This window comes from Lagenorhynchus albirostris, chromosome 6, assembly GCF_949774975.1.
Source record: "Lagenorhynchus albirostris chromosome 6, mLagAlb1.1, whole genome shotgun sequence".
Taxonomy (NCBI): Eukaryota; Metazoa; Chordata; class Mammalia; order Artiodactyla; family Delphinidae; genus Lagenorhynchus; species Lagenorhynchus albirostris.
Genome location: NC_083100.1, coordinates 63,082,884 through 63,102,009, shown reverse-complemented (window position 1 = coordinate 63,102,009; position 19,126 = coordinate 63,082,884). Strand labels below are relative to the sequence as shown.

Genomic DNA, 19,126 nt, shown 5'->3' with positions numbered 1-19,126 from the left:
CTGGGTTTCCTAGGCATGAGAGGCCACTGAGGGAGAGTGCTCTGAAACTCCCTCCAACTCTAACTAGACAACTGGTCTAAACATTTCCCCCAGACTGCAAGGAGAAGACAGCAGTAGCTGGAAGCACGAAGGCCACTGCTCCATGGCTTTTAGGTGTGCCCAAGATATCCTGAGAGGTGTAGTACGTGCCTTCCACTAAAGCCAGCAGACCTAAAGACAACCAAATTTATAAAGAAAGAATGGTGACAAAAATGAAATCTTAGGAGAAGTTGATCGAGTTCTAGTTCGTATTGAATAGACTCCAAAGATGGCAAATTTGTATCCAGACCACAACTAACCAGTATAAATATTATAAGATGAAAATTGGTTATAAATTTTCTATATTTGGATTTTCAAAATTAGATTCTTTTCTAAAAGACATTTTAGAATACTGCCAATCTTCTTCTGATGTAAAGATTTGTCCTTTATTTTAACTGTAGATCCCACTTGGTTTAAGATAAAAATATTCTTTCCTTTATGATATTAGGACAATATTTATTTTGTGAAGTACATTTTAAAAATTGCAAACCTTAGGTTGGGCCCACACCCCCTCATTTTTTATTATTACTGGTCCATGACCTCCAAAAGCTTGACTTTATAAATCTTTCCTAAGATTTTAATTTAAATAATTTACAGAAATAGCACACAGAAATGTTACAAAAATACAAACGGATTATAGACAAACAACAAATAATGAGACCTTTTTTAAAAAGAGAAACACAATAGGATAACGGTTTTTATATACTATTTATACATTAATTATAAACAATAGCAGTAAAAGCTTTCCGAACATTGGCAAGAAAAGCCGAGAAATTGTTGGACTTCCTTACATTTTCTTGAAATTCTGCTAGGCCCTCAAGATGAGGAGCACTATCTGACACTAGAAGGGGAAAAAAAAAGGAAATTTGAATGAGTTTTTTAATAGAAGAGAAATATTTCTAACTTAGATGTTCTCATCTGATTCAAGTCATTTCAGTTCCATTTTATTGAAATGCTTTCAGCATAGAATGATAGATACACTTACTTGATTTTAGTATCCTGTCTTTTAGACCTTTCCTTTGTTTAATCTCTAAATATTCAAATGTTAAGCACTATAATCTTGCTTTAAATTTAAACAGAAGGTAATCAAGGGATTGAAGAGCTTAGAGATACAGAACAGCATGCCATTTCCCATTTAACTGTTTAAAATATTTTAACAATTTTTTTTTGAACTGTTGTCAGTTTTCTCTGCAAAATTTGGCCTCAATTCTAATTTCTGGTCACTGGATTAAAAAAAGAACAACTTTCAATGGCAACCCTTAATAACTTACAGCTGTGGAAAGAAATATCTGAAGTTTTACAAGTGAAATGGGGGTCATTAGAAAATGTGGTTGCTATTCCCAAAGTGTTATTTACATGGCCTAGTAATGAAATGAGACTCAAAAGACAAAGAACAATATGACCCTCGAATGCAGTTGCACCAGCTGGTACACACTGGGAGCAAGTCTCTAGTAAAGGTGGTCAAAGGAAAGGAATGATCCAACTTTCTCTACCGTCAATCTTGTCCTTTGTCCAAGGAGAAGAAGTTCAACCATATCAGATTTCCAGCTCTTTGGTATAGACTGCTTAGGAAACAATGCCCATGACCAAAGCAGAGAAAGAATAGCAAAGAGTGCTTGGTTCAAAATTGATACTGTAGATTCTATTTTAATACATTATCAAATACTGTGACACTACCTAGCAATAGAGGCTATCCAAGTTGGTGAAAACTGAGATGCTAGGTAGGAGGTTTGGGGGTTTGCTTTTTAAAATTTAGCACCCATTATCAGATTAGAAGATATTTACCTATAGAGTAAAAAGTCAAACACTTGTACCTGAACTAAATTCCTAAAATATAAATTTCATTAGAATAGGAATTGAGTCACTAGAGCACATCAGGGAGCCAACTCAGCAGTTTACCTGAGCGTCTGTCTGCTATAAACACTTTAGGATGAGAACATAGGTATAAAGAGCTAAGACCCATTTTTCTGAATTCCAATAAGTTAAGGACTACTTTAAAGGGGGCCTTAGAATAATAAAAAGAGATAATTTCCATTCTCTTCTTGTTCACACTACTGCCAAACATACATATTTCCCATGCATCAAAGCCCTTCTGGCCTGCTGGAGAATCAGTAACTAAGCTAAATTATCAACGTTCGGGATTTTCAGGATAGGATAACTTGGGGGGAGCGGGGGTGTTAAATGATCACATTCTGACTTTACATTCAATTTTAAAACCACCTACTTAGATAACTTACAATATCCACATTTAGGCAGTCATAACCTTTATAGCTTTAGCTTTGTTTTAAATTCTCTAAGAGGATAATTCATACTTGCGTATGAAATGCAGTGATCTTTGGTCTTTTAAGTCTTTTAGCCATAGTGGCACTGTGTCATCCTGAAGAAAAGTTACTTACTAAGGCTCCTGGATAATATCTATAAAAAAACTATACTCATTGCCTTTAGAAGACAATATCCCAAGAAGCAAGACTGGAAAAAAAGCAACAGCTTGTGGGAATATTACTTGCCTTCACATTACTTTATATTCTAAGTCAAATAACATTCTGGGATGCCAATCTTAAGTACCAGTTAAGAGACAGGAGTACATACCTTCATAGTCCCTCGCTTCATTTAGGCTCAGGGAAAACATAAAGGGGCTCTCAGGATGCTTAGGGTCAATATTAGTGAATATAAACTGCAACTTATCACCTGAAAAAAGGGATTAAATTATTTAGTATGAGAATTATTTTATTGTGCCAAAGCTCTCAATGGAGATGAGCTTTCTTACCTCCATCTCTGATCAATATCTACATTGCTAAGTACATATATTCACTTAACCAATGTCTCCAAACGTACAAGTTACAAATTAGCTTTGAAATGCACTGTAGTTTCAATATGACCGAAAGCACAAGCAACAACAACAAAAATAGATAAATTGGACTTCATCAAAATTAAAAAATTAAAAACTTCGCCCTTAAAAGGACACTATCAAGAGAGTGAAAATACAACCCATGGAATGGGAGAAAATATCTGCAAATCATAGATCTGATATGGGTTTAACATACAAGATATATGAAAAAAACTCCTACAACTGAACAACAAAAAGAAAAACCCAATTCAAAAATGGACAAAGGGACTTGAATAGGTATTTCTCCATAGAATATATACAAATGGCCAATAAGCACATGAAAAGATACTCCTTACCACTAATCACTGAGAAAATATAAACCAAAACTACAATGAGATACCATTTCACACCTACTAGGATGACTATAATAAAATAAATAAATAACAATGTGGGCAAAGATGTGGAGAAATTGGAGCCCTTGTACATTGCTGGTGGGAATGTAAAATGGTGCAGGTGCTGTAGAAAATACTTTGGCAGTTCCTCAAAAAATTTAAACAAAGAATTACATGACCCAGCAATTCCATTCTGCGGTATATACTCAAAAGAACTGAAAATAGAGACTCAAAACAGATAACTGCATGCAATGTTCACAGCAGCATTACTCACAGCAGCCAAAAGATGAGAGTAATCTGGTGTCCACCAACAGATGAACACATAAGCAAAACATAGCGTATATATACACGATATTATTCACCCATAAAAAGGAATGATGTTTTGATACTTGCTACAACATAGATGAACCTTGAAAACATTATGCTTAGTGAAATAAGCCAGACACAGAAGGACAAATATTATATGATTCCACTTATATGAAATACCTAGAATAGGCAAATTTGTAGAGACAGAAAGTAAATTAGACGTTATTAGGGGCTGAGGGGAGAGAGGAATGGGAATTATTTAATGGGTACAGAGTTTCTGTTTGTGATGATGAAAAATTCTGGAAACAGATGGTGGTAATGATTGCACAACACTGTGAATGTAATTAATGCCACTGAATTTTACAATAAAATAGAGTTAAAGTGGCAAATTCTGTTATATATATTTAACCGCAATAAGTTTTTATTGTCATTTAATAATTTGACAATAAATTTAACTTGACTTTTTCTACACAGTTATCTGGGCTTAAAGCCTAGTTTTCAAAAGACCTCCAAATGCTTACTAAGGAGTAAATACTCAGTAGAAATTCAAAATGGCAGCCACAAAGTAGAAATTCACATGCATTTCAGTTTTACTCTACAGCATAAAAAATGCTTTTAATTATAAAAAGAAATCTTCAGAAACACTGAAAAAAATTTGTCTTGCATTTAAATTCAAAATGAAGTAATTATGTCAGTATACCAGATTTTTTAAACTGTTAACAGTAATGGGAGGTATGCATGCCAAAGAAAAGATTTCGTAAGATATTCAGTTAGGCAAAATGAAGAGTTTAATTTGTGTTGTCTCTTCTTTAAAACATTATTTCCTGACTTTGAGGACTATGAGAAACTTCTACTTTAAATATAAAAATAATTTTAAAGCTTTAAAACTGGTTTTGAAACAAAACACAAAAAAGCACCTCAGGATAACAGTGAATATAAACTTAGAGACCAATGGATCAAAAGTTCAGAGCTGGACCTTATGTTCTGCTCTAAGCAAAGGTTAATATTTTGTATTAAAAACTCATTCTGACAGATAGGAAGAAAAACAAAAACCAAGGCAAATAGATAATATGAATAAAGGGCCCAATCAATCTCAGAAGGAAGTGTAATTAGTAAACAATGGGAAAAAATGGTCACATTTTCATTAATAATTAAAGAAATGCATTTAAAAAAATAGTTTCTATTATATCTAGTCAACTGCTAAAAAACAAAATAAAACCAAAAAACTTTAAAAAAACTACAATTCTGGCACAAATACAATGCAATGGGTACTCTTTACATTGTAGACAGATTGCACAGAAAAGTTAACATAGCAGGCCTGAGACTGCTATCCCCAGAAAAGGCCTGCTTGCAAGGCTGGTCCTTGCCTGTGTGTCAGAGATCCCCAAGGCCACCACAGGTTTGAAAATTCACTAGGAGGACTCACAGGACCCATCATATGGTTATACTCAGTGCTATGATTACAGTGAAACGATACAGCAAAATCAGCAACAGGAAAAGATACCTGGGGTGAAGTCCACGGAAAACCAGGCACAAGCTTCCAGAGTCTCTAATGAGCTTCCCCGGTAGACAACACTTCACACGTACTGTCACAATTCGATGCTGAAGGGATTACGTACGTCCTGTGTGACTCCACTGGGTTAGGACTCTTAAAAACTTGTGTCTGAAAAGCTCGTTTTCTCTAGATTTTGCCCCATGTGCCTTTTTTCTTTGGGCTGATTTTGTTTTGTATCCTTTCACCGCAAGAAATCTGAGCCCTGCTGAGTCCTGTACACTTTCCAGTGAATCGCCAAAACTGAATGTAATCTTGGGAACTCCCAACACAATAAATATTTCTGTAAATTGTCACATATTTACATAATGGCCACAAAAATATTCATATGCTTTAACTCAGTAATTCATTTCTGGAAATTCCATGGAAATTGTGTCAAAAAAATGGAGAAGTCTACCTATGTTCACTATAGTACTTCTAAAACTGAAAAATGTAAAATCCAAATGTTAACTTAGAGTAATATGGGTTAAACAATAGATATAAGATTGAATAAGTTATGCTACACTTATGGAATGAATTATTACACCACCATTTTAAAATCACCATTATGAAGGCTATAGCAATTAGAGAAATACTAATCATACAATGCTAGTAAGAACAAGGAACAAAAATTATTTGCAAGTTGGCAACATGCCTAAAATACATTTATTAAAATACTGGATGATAAACAACCAAGGATCAGTAATTACATTAGGGTGATAAAAATTTTGTAATTTTTTCCTACTATCTAAAAAGTTAATAATGTGGCCATTATTTTACTTGAAAATATTTTTAAAATTCTTTTCTACTTAAGACAGACTTTTCTAATATCCTATGTTTTACTTACATTAATATACTTACCATAAATTTTTCGAATTTCTAGTCCAAGTCGATCTGTATACAGGTCTGCAGATTTCTGTAGCCTTTTCAACCTCTCTTCATTAGCTTTGTTAGCAGTGGAAATAGCTATGATTAAAAACACAGACACGGAGTACTGAATATTTTAAATAACATTCAATTAATGTTATTTAATTAAAACAAACTTAAAAACAACTATAAAAATGATGCCAGGCAAATGAATCAGCTTATATTTACATTTGTTACAGTTTCTATCTCTACCAATTTGCAAAAAGGGGCTTCTGCTCATTCAAGCTGGAAGGAAAAAATGCATGAGAAAATACATACAGGTAGTATGAGGAATAAGTTTTATTCTATTTTATTATGAAGTAGCATGAATAAATAGGCCAAGGGCTTGCATGACTAGCACAGAAATAGAAAGACTTCTTGTACACTACTTTGCTTTTCCTGGTTAGCCAAAGATATATCAATTGCTTCACTGGAAAAATATTCTATTCTTTAAACATAACTACTTCTCACAAGAAGTCAGCCTTATTTCACGCTAGTTTAGAATTTTTTTTTAATTTAGTGCAATATTCCCTAAGTAATACTTAGCAGATGAGAAAAATAATGTTGACTGGTACACAAACTCTATAAGGAAAAGCAGTCACAAAACAAACTTTGCTATTTTCAAGAGATTTTAGAATTGATTATTTCATTTGTGGGCAAATAAGGCTCCTATCCAAAAGAAGCACCCTTTTTAAAAAAATGTGAACGGGGCTTCCCTGGTGGCGCAGTGGTTGAGAGTCCGCCTGCCGATGCAGGGGATGTGGGTTCGTGCCCCGGTCTGGGCAGATCCCACATGCCGCGGAGGGGCTGGGCCCGTGAGCCATGGCCGCTGAGCCTGCGCGTCCGGAGCCTGTGCTCCGCAACGGGAGAGGCCACAACAGTGAGAGGCCCGCGTACCGCACACACAAAAAAAAATGTGAACGTCTTAGACAAAGAGGCTTTGCAGTGTGAAGAGCATGCTTAATAGTTCCTGACAGAGAATGTATGATCAATAAATTTGTTGCATAAATTTCACTATGGTTTCTCCCAGGCAAATCTTATTTAGTGAAACTGTCTCCCACTTTGCTTAATTAAACTCCCATATCAATTTCATTATTCTCTGGTTCTATCAGAAATCAAAAGGATCTTTAAGCAAAAGAAGGAAAATGAAACACACTTAGCAAACTTCACAGACACCTTGCAGAGAGGTGAGTGGCTGGCTGTGACCGTGACGTATGTTAGCCACCTGTGGCGGTGAGCTGGGGAGAAGGCAAGATGTCCACACTGTCAACCATCACCACTTTGAAATTTAGGTTGTTTTAAATACATGTACAACTGGAAACTTACTTTCCCTCTTCCTAGCATATTCTTCCTTAAGATCCTGGATATTTGCGGTCAGTGCGTCCAATTCCTGCTTTTTGTCTTTTACTTCAGCAATCAACTTCAACAAATTCTCTTTCTTTTCTTGAATGAGCTTATTCTGCCTGCAGATCTCTGTAAGAAGCACAAAGTATTAGCTAGAATCTATATGCTTTGCTTGTCAACATGTATCTAAGAGCAAAATACTGACTTTCATAAAATTAATAAAGAATGTTTTAATTGATAAGCGTTTCCCGATGATTGTAAAAATTGTAAAGGAACAACAAAAATCCATATCTAGTCTTTCCTGTTTGTCTTTGAAAGCAAAAATGAAGAGACAAAAATGCTTATTAAAATGAGAATACTAAATTAAACCACGAAATACAAAATCAAAAGATCATGACCTTTGCAGCTCTCCCCTCCAAATAAATACATGAATAAAACCTACCACCAAAGGCAACCAAACTCTAGAAGATGGCTTTGCAGATGCTTTGAAGAAATAGCTAATTTTAATGTCATATAAATAATTCTGGAATATACCACAAAGAAGAAATGAGAGAGGAAGAAAGGGACGTAGGGAGGAAGAAGAGACCTACAGCTCAGTTAAAACAAAAAAAAATTCGAAAACAAATGTTGGTATACTTAGCAAATTAATATGATAAATATCGTAAGTCAAGAAGTAGATTGTTCCCCAAACAAACTTATTAAATATTTAAATGTAAAATGAAATCTTATGAAACCTAAAAGGCAGTATCTGTGAATATAAAATTAACTATATGGGGAAAGACTGTTTTACTCAAAGGCAAAAAGAAATCAAAGAGAAAGGCAGGCAAGCAAATAAACTCATATTTGATTCAAATAAGCATAAAAACTCTACTATATGCTAGATACTGTGTTCTTACATTTATATAAATTTACTTAACTTTCACAGTAATACAATTACCATGTACATCTTACTCTTTTTTAAAAGAAAAAAATACTATATATAAAATAGATAACCAACAAGGACCTACTGTATAGCACAGGGAACTCTATTCAATATTCTGTAATAACCTATGAGGGAAAAGAATCCGAAAAAGAATAGATACATACATATATATAACTGAATCGCTTTGCTGTACACCCTAAACTAACACATAGTAAACCAACTATAACTTCGATTAAAAAAAAAGAAGGAAAAGACTCAGCAGTTCAATAACTTGCTCACAGCTTTACTTGCTAGAATGCAGTCAACAGTAAGACCTGCATTCGAACTCAGGTCTTAACTTCAAAGGTCATGCTTCCCCCCCCCCCCCCCCCCCCCGTATGTGGGCCTCTAACTGTTGCGGCCTCTCCCGTTGCGGAGCACAGGCTCCGGACGCGCAGGCTCAGTGGCCACGGCTCACGGGCCCAGCCGCTCCACAGCATGTGGGATCCTCCCGGACCAGGGCACGAACCCGTGTCCCCTGCATCGGCAGGCAGACCCCCAACCACTGCGCCACCAGGGAAGCCCAAAGGTCATGCTTTTGACCATTAAACTATCCTCTCCCAACAAAGGTAATTATTCTTAATCTAAAGAAGACACAAATATAAATTCCTAAGAAAAAGACCAGCAAAGGAATGAACAGAGGAAACACAGAATGCAGATGGTTATCAAATACAAAAGATGATTTAACCTCAGTAATCATAGAAATGCAAATAAAGCAATAACACACTAATTTTCATTTATTATAACAATGTTCACAAAAATAATAGCTAGTGTTGAGAAGAATGAAAATACTAGAGTCCATGTGGAAATTTTTTTCTTTTTTGAAAATATTTTTGACATTGCAAAATAAAAGTCTTAAGGATATTCATGTCCTTTGATCCAGTAATTTCATTTTTACAAAGTTCCTCTAAGAAAAGAAGATGTGTGCAAGTATTCATATACAAAAAATTATTTTCAGTGTTATTTATAATGTTGAAAAACTGAAAACATTGTGTATGACTAATAAGTAAATTATTAAACACAGTATATCAATAAGGTGTAATATATTTTCAAAGAATTCAGTAATGTGGGAAAATCCTGCCATAGTAGATAAAAGAAAAAAAAATGATACAAAGTTATATAGATACCATGAACACAATTATCTTTTTTTTTGAACACAATTATCTTAAAAAAACCTAGATAGCATATGAAAAATAAAAACTACAAAGTCTTCTGTTAAGTGTGGTTCTCAACATTACAGATATTTTTTTATTTTTCTGTATTTTCCAAGAATTTGGACATGATCACATTATATCAGGTGTAATTTAAAAATAAACATCTTATCAGAATTACCAGAAAGAAAAATGCTACTTTTTAAGGATAATTAAGTAGAACTGTACTGCAAAAGAGATACAGTTTTAAAGTCAAAAGTTCTCAGTTCCAATATCCCTGTGCCATGCGGCTGCTTCCCACTAGCTATCTACCTTACTGCGTTTGTTAGTGGGTGCTTTGTGACAGCCTGGAGGGGTGGGATGGGGAGGGTGGGAGGGAGGGAGACGCAACAGGGAAGACATATGGGAACATATGTTTATGTATGACTGATTCACTTTGTTATAAAGCAGAAACTAACACACCATTGTAAAGCAATTATAACCCAATAAAGATGTAAAAAAATAAATAAATAAATAAAATTAAAAAAAAAAAAAAGTTCTCAGTTCCCATCTGGCTTCTCAGTTGTTACCCAAGGACCTTGATCAAATCACAACTTCGGGGCCTCTTTTCCTCATTTGTAAAATGAGAATAATAATGGCTGCCCATTTACTTTCACTACAGGGTTAGGGTATCCAATGATAATATGAAAAGTTTTAAACTATTAAGTGGTACATAAATACCATATATATGAGTGTTTTTATTCTAACATTGGAACAATTGTGTGGATTTGTGCCAATACAAATGTAAGGGCGCTCAGTATTGCATGACTATTATTTTATATGTTTATAGTCAGCTCTTTTATTCACCAGGGCCAATATTTCAAACTTTCACTACTCACCATGGGAACCCGCCCTTACATTTTCCCTTGTACGTGGAAAGGTGAGATGGTACACTGGAAAGAGCACAGACGTTTCAGCTGCAATCCTAGACCCTCTATCTACAAAATGTTGCCCAACACATAATGTACTTCATCATCTGACCAGCCACTTCTCTGCCACTCCCCATTCACACTGTACTCTAGCCATCCCACAACTCAACAAGCTCTCATGTTTCCACCACATTCCATATGCTCTTCCCTCCTCTAGAATAGGGGCACTGAGTCTGATGGACTTCCCCATCCCTCTTCTATGTGACCTTCTCCGGGGCAGTGTGACAGACTGTGCACATTCAAATCATGTTTCTGTTGATTACCAGCTGTCTGACCTTGAGCAACTTACTTAACCTCTCTGTGCCTATTTCCTCATCCATAAGGTAGGATTAAAAACAATAAATATACCTCCGAGGGTTGTTGTGAGGATTCAGTGAATCACTATATGTAAAGAGCTCAGTATAGGGCCTGGCATGTGGTGTATAACGTAAGGGTTAGCTGTTAAATATTTTGTAATCCTCACTGGAAAATTCAAGCTCTCCAGATTCTATGTCACTAAATTCCCATCCCATCATTATAGCAACTATTACAATGTATTTTAATGGTAGTTTTCCTACCTATGTCTTCCACTAAATTGTGAGCAGTGTATAGATTACATCTTACGAATTGTGGCCTCCTTGGTGCTTGGCAAATAGCAGTTAAATGTTCAACGAATTAATCAAACTTATGTAAATTATATTTCTGTTCAAGTATAAACTGATTTTTTTAAAGAAAAATAATTGATAATGCTTTTAGATTTTAAACTATTTAGAACACATCTTCACACTACAGATAATCATTCAGAGCACACTTTGAGATGAATTGTAGTTTTTGAAAATTTATAGTTTCAAAGTTAATTTTCTAATCCCTAGGGATTCTACAAACCAAGAGTGCTTAAAGGACCTAAACTCAATATCACTCTTACAAACACACACACACACGGTTTTCCTTCCTGCTACTGGTTACAGAGGGAATGAGAAGCAGTAAAAGGACATGGAAGCTTCAGGGCAGCTTAGAAAATAAACACAGGTAGAAGTCTACCATAACAGCCTACCAGGTTTCCAAGATCAAATGCCTTCAGGGTCCAGATAATGAGTAAACTAAGTGCTCAAAGCAAAGCAGAAGAAACAATCAGGGACTGTGGCATATTAAGCACATGTGTCCCACATAAAGGCACTCTGATTTAATAGTGTTCAAAACATGGTGCAGCTAAATTTAGTATCTCCAGTGGATCTCGGACTGTGGCTATATGTCTGTGGTCTGTGTGTGAGAACTCAGTAAAAGCTGTCGATCCACTCTGGACAATCTGCAGAGGCGCAGTAAAGAGAAGGCAAGAACAGCAGTAAAAATATGGAAAGAAAAACTGTCAGAGTATTAACCCTACACCCAAAGAGCTGAGGGAACTCCAGATTTTCAAACCCTAGTCTGTGAAACTCATTTTAAAAAAATTCAGGCATTTACACATCAGTATAAATGAATCTCACAAGCATAATGCTGAGTGAACAAAGGGACAGAATACATACAAAATGATGCCATTTATATAACATTCAAAAACTCAATACTAAATTAAAATATTGACAGATTAGTTCTAAAAGGTGAGAGAAGAGGAAGGTATAACATGGGATGTTCCATTTATTAAGCTGCATTATGGGTACACATATGTTCATTATTTTCATATGTGTATATACTGTATATCTATAAATACATTGTTTTACTTGTATGAGGGATTTCATGAAGATGTTTAATTTAGAAAAAAAACCCTCTGTGATCCATTTCTACAGATTGTCACATACGATTTTGATATTCCAGAAACATCTCAATCATTCGTTCTTCTTCCTTTAATTTCACAGACAGCTTTTCTGAAAGAGAAATTGGGAGGTGAAGTTTCAATTCAGCTGAAATTACACTAAAAAACAAACAAAAACAGCATGTTACAAGTTAAACTTATGTACCTGCAAATGCTTTAATGGAATCCTTGTAGGTATCTCTTAGGCCCACCATCTGACAGGAGGTGTCACTGACAGTGCTTCTGAATTTATTCCAAAATTCATTTATGCTTTTATCGAATAGTGCCAGTTCGTCCTCTACCATTTTGTAAGACAATGCTAGAAAACAAACAGGACACATTATATTTTTTAAGTTATTGAAACCATATCAGCCACATATTCCAATCAAGTATATTTTGGCAGTTTGATCTTTGCTAGAAAATGGTTAGCAACTTACTTTTTTTTTTTTCCTACTGAAGTACAGTTGATTTACAGTATTGTATAGTTTCAGGTATACAGCAAAGAGATTCAGTTATATATATGTATATATCTATAGTTTTTCAATTCTATTCCATTATAGTTTATTACAACATATTGAATATAATTCCCTGTGCTATACAGTAAACCTTTGTTGTTTATTTTATATAGGATAATGTGCATCTGTTAATCCCCTACTCTCGTAACAACTTACTTTTAACTCTAGATATTCCAGGGCAGATCAAGCCTCCTAGACTTAACTACGGTCAAGGTGCAGCAGGAAATCAGGACACTCTACCTCCCAGGAATTCGTTAGTAGTGTGACCGCACATAACACTTACACACTCTCTGACCTTGGGGAAATGACTCTGCCTCCTTTTTTCACAAGTAAAATTGGTGACTTCTAAGGTCCCTTCCAACTCTGACCTTTCTGATTCCACCCTGGATTGTCAGGTCCCAAATGACAGGGCCCCTATCATAGAATAAGATCCCACACATCTACACTCCCTCTCCCTCCCCCACCCCCAGACCGGGAAAGATACCAGTAAAACGGAGACTGGAGGGGAGTTTAGTGGGCTTAGTCCAGGACTAGTACTTGACCTCGACTCTCTGGGCCTCAGTGTCCTCCTCTGTAAAAGGATGTCCTGTAAGACTCCAGGACCCACCAGTTCTCTGTAACGCTAAAACCTTCCCAGTGACGTCAAATCTTTCCAGGAAGGTCACAGACATGTCTTGGCGAAACCCCAAACCCCTCTGCCTCGTCGCTGCCCCCACCCTGCAAGGCCCAGACGCCCAAACAGCAACAAGACGTGCATTTCAGACTCCGCCCCCGAAAACACGCATTCCGCCTCCAGAACCACTTTCCCCAATCGCGACAGGCGGGTTTCGGAGCCCAGCTCAATTACCACCTTCTCCGGCAGGCCTGAGCCCGACCACCTGCCCCACAAAGACACGAACCGATACCAGCCAACAGCGGGTCTCCAGAACCGGATGCCGCAGGCGCGCCAACTTTCCTATTTCAAACCTATGGCGCCTTCCGCCTCCCGCCTTTGGGCACCTTTCGCTTTCTGATTGGCTGATAGTATAGGCTCTTCATGAAGGGATTGGTTGAGCTAGCCCTCCGGGATTCTCGCGGGAAAGATGGAGAAAAGGGCATTCTGGGATAGGTAGTTCTTTCTGAGAGCGGCTGGACTCTCCGCTCTCCTTGGGAAAAGTATCAATAGTTCCTGGAGGACTGGCCTGACGGACCATTCATCCATTTCAAATAAAAGTTTATGTAACAAATACAAATATTGGACTTTAATTGTATTCTGTTGCCAAGTATATAGCCTCTTCTTTGATACTACCCGTAGCTTAAATAAAACTACTAAAACTACCATTGCATAATCTGTCTCATGATTTAATAACTCTCCATTGGGAAGTGGCTGAAATATTACTGTTTACTGGCTTCTAATAATAACAAATTCCAAAATTTCTTCATTCTCTGTTTTTGATCCTGTAAATTAAAGCAAAGACATTAAAAGGCAGTACCTAGTACTGGTAGTCCCTAACCCAGTAGAAATTCAATGACACAAAACTTTTAATAGCCAGGAGAGGGGCAAGATAGGGGTAGGGGATTAAGAGGTACACACTACTATGTATAAAATAAATAAGCAACAAGGATGTGTTGTACAGCACAGGGAATATAGCCAATATTTTATAATACCTTTTTAAAATAAATTTGTTTTATTTATTTATTTTTGGCTGCGTTGGGTGTTCGTTGCTGCACGTGGGCTTTCTCCAGTTGCAGTGAGAGGGGGCTACTCTTCGTTGCGGTGCGCGGGCTTCTCATTGAGGTGGCTTCTCTTGTTGCAGAGCAGGGCTCTAGGCACGTGGGCTTCAGTAGTTGTGGCACATGGGCTTAGTTGCTCCGCGGCATGTGGGATCTTCCCGGACCAGAGCTAGAACCCGTGTCCCCTGTATTGGCAGGTGGATTCTTAACCACTGAGCCACCAGGGAAGTCCTATAAATACCTTTAAATGGAATATACTCTATAAAAATATTGAATCATTACGTTGTATACCTGAAACTAATATAGTATTGTTCAATACTATAAAAAAAAATTAAAAATAATAAATTAAAAAAATTTTAATAACTAAGATTCTTGCTACCTGCTGTCTCTGATTGGCTGTATTGTATATAAAAGTGCAAGGAGAGACGTAAGTCAGAGGTAATTTAAGGTTTGAGACAATGGTGATACTGCTGGCAGAATTGAAATTGCCTTCCAGTAGGTTTGGTGTGTTGGGGGAGGGGTGTTGTGGAGATGCAGAAGCATCATGAGTCATAATTTTAATCTGTTCAGTTTCAGAGGATATTGTTGTACATATTAACCAAGTGCTAATGTCCTGTAGTCAATTTACTTCTTCAATTAATTACACAGTGGGTAACAGCTTCAACTCTCTAGTAAGACTGCCTGGGTTTGACATCCAGGCTCCATCATTTGATAAGTGTGACGGTGGGTAAGTTACTTGGTCTCTTGAACCTCAGTTTCCTTATCTGTAAAGTGAGGGTAATAATAATAATAACAGTAAGAGTAGTATCTTCCTCCTATACCCAATGTGAAGACTAAAAGAGAAAGTAAATGCAAATACCTTGGACTAGGTCCTTATAAGGTAAGTACTCAAAATGCCTTCTTGTTTTTATGATTTATACACTACCTACTTCCTATACAATAGGTTGTCATATTAAAACACATATAAATAAGACTTTAAATAGAACAAAATCTAAGTTAGCAAAGAAATAGAGAAATTGTTGCAATTCATTACTAACTTTAGCTAAGGCGATGCATGTAGCTCCCAAAACAAGAAAATCACACTACTTGTACAATTCTTCTTTTAAGGAAACATGCATTCTGCTATGTCTGGATAAATACAGAATGCAACCCTTCCACCCCAATCCAAGTTGAATTAATTAATCAGTTAGGTGTGGTTATTTAGCATTATCCATTTAATAATTTGCCAGTGTCTCACAAATACAATTTTAGTTTCAGCATAATGAATACTAAATTTTTAACAATAATCAAAAAACATTTTCAGCAATTTCTTTAGGCCATTACTAGTTCAAGATAATAAATTATTTCTTCAGATTAGAATAATGCTTGCACCATCTCTCTAATGTATTTTTGATGGACTCTGGACGCGCATGACTGATCTGTGAGCAAAATGGAAAAACTGCTCATTAGCAAGGCTTTGAGATAATCAAGACTGACACAGGCTGCAACTACGTCTCTTAGACTAAGGTGAACATCTTGTACCTGAGATTTTTTTGCCCTCTTTAGTGGACTATTTTTGTTAGGTTGACTTCTAGTATGAGTGGGCAGAAACATCCAAAAGATCATCACAGAAACAAATTCCTTATTACACATGTATACACATCCTCTTGGTTCTGTTTCTCTGTAGCACCCTGACTAATACATATGCATATACATTTTGTTTCTTCATTCATCCATTGATGGACATTTGGGTTGTTTCCACCTTTTGGTTATTTAGAATAATGCTGCTATGAACATGCATGTACAAAGAATATTCAGTTTTTATTTCTCGTAATTTAATTTTGGTCTAATTGTTATGGGCAGAATAGTTGATGCCACTAAGCTTAAGTACCTACACGAATGTGAAGTTTTATACTTTCTACCTCTCTACTAGTCCCTTCTCTGGTTCCTCTTCTCTTCCCTAATCCCTAAATTTAGATGCTTCCCAAAGTCCTTGACCCTCGTTTCCCACCAACTTATTTCCCAGGGCAATCTCATCCCATCTCGTATAGTTGTCTCTCAGATTCAGCTGTTTTGCCCACTTTTCTGCATTCCAGTCACAGATTTCTAGCTATCTTCTGGTCATATCACAAAGATTCCTCACTAGTAACATTTCAAAACCAAACTTTATCATTTTCTTGGTAAATATGCCCTTTTAAAAAAATTTATTTATTTTATCTTTGGCTGCGTTGGTTCTTCGTTGCTGTGCGCGGGCTTTCTCTAGTTGCGGCAAGCGGGGGCTACTCTTGGTTGTGGTGCGTGGGCTTCTCATTGCAGTGGCTTCTCTTGTTGCGGAGCACGGGCTCTAGACACTCGGGCTTCAGTAGTTGTGGCTCACGGGCTTAGTTGCTCTGCGGCATGTGGGATCTTCCCGGACCAGGGGTCGAACCCGTGTCCCCTGCATTGGCTGGTGGATTCTTAACCACTGCACCACCAGGGAAGCCCACAATATTCCCTTTCTTTTAATGGCACTGGAGTTCTCCCAGTCCTCCAGTTCAGAATCTTGGTATCTTCCATGACTTCTTTATAGTTAACTGGTTGCCAACACCTACAGATTCACCTATATTCCACCACCCCCACCTTCCCTTTTTTCTATTCTCTAGATCTCTATTCAGGCCCTTACTACCTGGTCCTTACCTTCAGACTCTTGCCCTCCCAATCAGTTTTGCCTACCATTGCCACAATAATATTCTCAAAGTGCACTTTTTTCATATTATTTCCCTGTTCAAAACGCTTTCAGTGTTCCTTCATTATCTTAAAAATATAGTCCATATTCCTTAGCGGCATTCAAGTCAAATCATTGATTGACTTGGTCTCAAGTTACCATTTTACCCTTATTGTTCAATTGTTTACTTTATATTCTGATAGAAATAAACAATGAGCCCTGCACTTCTTTAGGTTAATTTTGCTCATATAGTTTCTGTTTTGGAAAAATTTTATTATGAAGAATTTCTAACATACACAAAAGTGAATAAAATAGTATAATGAATCTCTCATGTACTCGTCACAAGGCCCCAGCTATCATCAACCACTGGCCAACACTGCTCTATCCAGACCCCATCCACTTTCCCAGACAGCACGTCATATCACCCACAAATATCTCAGTATGACTTTCTAAAAGTTAGGGACTCGTTTTGACATAACCACAACACCATTAGAACACTAAAAACATTAACATTAATTGATTAGCATATTGCATTAAAAATCTGTTTTAAAAATACAATTTTGACATTTATGAGACAATTGAAAATTTTAACAATTTCAAATTTTGAATTGTCTCGTAAATATCAAAAAAAAGGGGATTTTTTTTTTACAGTTTTTAATGCAATATATTTCAAACGGAATGCATTTCTCCATTTCATCCTGCTGTCTTGCATTTCTAAATTCTACCCATCAGTCAAGGCTCAGTCACTTGCCACCTCCTCCACAAAGGCTGCCTTGATCTCATAAGCTGAAAGTTAAATCTGCTTTTCCTCTTGTCCACTTACTCTATCTGTTAGCCCCTAAGGACACAGCAGTATGTCATTTACATAAATATCTTCCCTGCGAGACCACAAGCTCCTTGAGGTATGAGTTAGCCCTGTCCTGACCAGTACAGGTAAGAATTATGTCTTGCACCACTAGTGCTGCTCAAAAGTAATGTTCCGCATGCACCCAACAATATCACCCTCATCTAGGAATTTGTTGGAAATGCAACTTCTCAGACTGATCTCCATTCCCACTGAATTGAAAACCCTGGGTGTGGGTCCCAGTAATTAGTGCTTTAGCAAGTCATCCAGGTAATTCTAATGCACACTGAAGTTTGAGAATACACATAGTAGGAATTCTGTTTTTTTTTTTTTTTTTTTGTGGTACGTGGGCCTCTCACCGCTGCAGCCTCTCCCGTTGCAGAGCACAGGCTCTGGACGCACAGGCTCAGCGGCCATGGCTCACGGGCCCAGCCGCTCCGCGGCCTGTGAGATCTTCCCAGACTGGGGCTTGAACCCGTGTCCCCTGCATCGGCAGGCAGACTCTCAACCACTGCACCACCAGGGAAGCCCACAGCAGGAATTCTTTAGACCATCTACAAAATATGAACCCAGCTATAAAGTATCTTAACTCTACTGTTAAGAAAATGAATAGTATTGTCTAAGGGTAACTCCACTGGGTCCTTTGGTGATCCAGGAAAAAGTTTATAAATGTATAGTTCATGATCATTTCTAGGGAAGAATGCATAATGAGACTCATGGAGGGGGTACCTGGAACAGATGTAGCTGGGTCACTTATAATAGTGTCATTATGGAATGCCAGTATTCCTGGGATGCTAGCCAGAGTGGAGGTAATTATTTTCTGAAAGTCACTAGGGTATAAACTCGGTCTGAAATAAATCCATTTTACATTGCAAGGTGACACTGGAGAGATCTTAAATACAATTTATTTTGCAGGAGGCAGATAAGCTTGTGGTAAAAGGATAACGACCATGCACAGAGACATTAAAGGTCAACACCTCCAAAAGAAATTTTTGTTTATTGCCACTGCACCAGTGACACAAGGTAAAATCAAATATCTCTGAATGATGTTGAATTGCAGTGAGTGCTATAACTCATAGATGAATGGTTCATGTTATAAGAATATATCTTGTGGTTATATAATATTTGGCATGGCAAAGCAT

The 19,126-nt window shown here is 36.9% G+C and overlaps 1 protein-coding gene across 6 annotated transcripts; it reads right to left on the bottom strand.

Annotated features, from left to right (window-relative positions):
- Nucleotides 1-473: 473 nt before the first annotated feature.
- SPC25 (SPC25 component of NDC80 kinetochore complex) lies at nucleotides 474-13,722 on the bottom strand. 6 transcript variants are annotated; one of them, XM_060152708.1, is made up of 7 exons: nucleotides 13,592-13,722; nucleotides 12,396-12,548; nucleotides 12,237-12,302; nucleotides 7,367-7,513; nucleotides 5,996-6,100; nucleotides 2,668-2,766; nucleotides 474-919 (listed from the first exon to the last, which is right to left on the bottom strand). In XM_060152708.1, exons 2-7 carry the CDS (start codon nucleotides 12,532-12,534, stop codon nucleotides 795-797), a joined length of 681 nt encoding a protein of 226 aa, XP_060008691.1. In that variant the 5' UTR covers nucleotides 12,535-12,548; nucleotides 13,592-13,722; the 3' UTR covers nucleotides 474-794. The 6 variants fall into 6 exon arrangements, with proteins under 6 accessions (XP_060008691.1, XP_060008690.1, XP_060008692.1 ...); XM_060152707.1 differs by having other exon boundaries at nucleotides 13,644-13,704; XM_060152709.1 differs by having other exon boundaries at nucleotides 13,595-13,694.
- Nucleotides 13,723-19,126: the final 5,404 nt, after the last annotated feature.

Coding starts and splice junctions, on each gene's coding strand:
- SPC25 (XM_060152708.1), bottom strand. CDS start 12,534: ATGGTAGAGGACGAACTGGCACTATTCGATAAAAGCATAAATGAATTT. Junction 7,514..12,236: donor GTTTCTGGAATATCAAAATC/GTATGTGACAAT, acceptor TGCTTCTTACAG/AGATCTGCAGGCAGAATAAG. Junction 920..2,667: donor TGAAGCGAGGGACTATGAAG/GTATGTACTCCT, acceptor TTCCCCTTCTAG/TGTCAGATAGTGCTCCTCAT.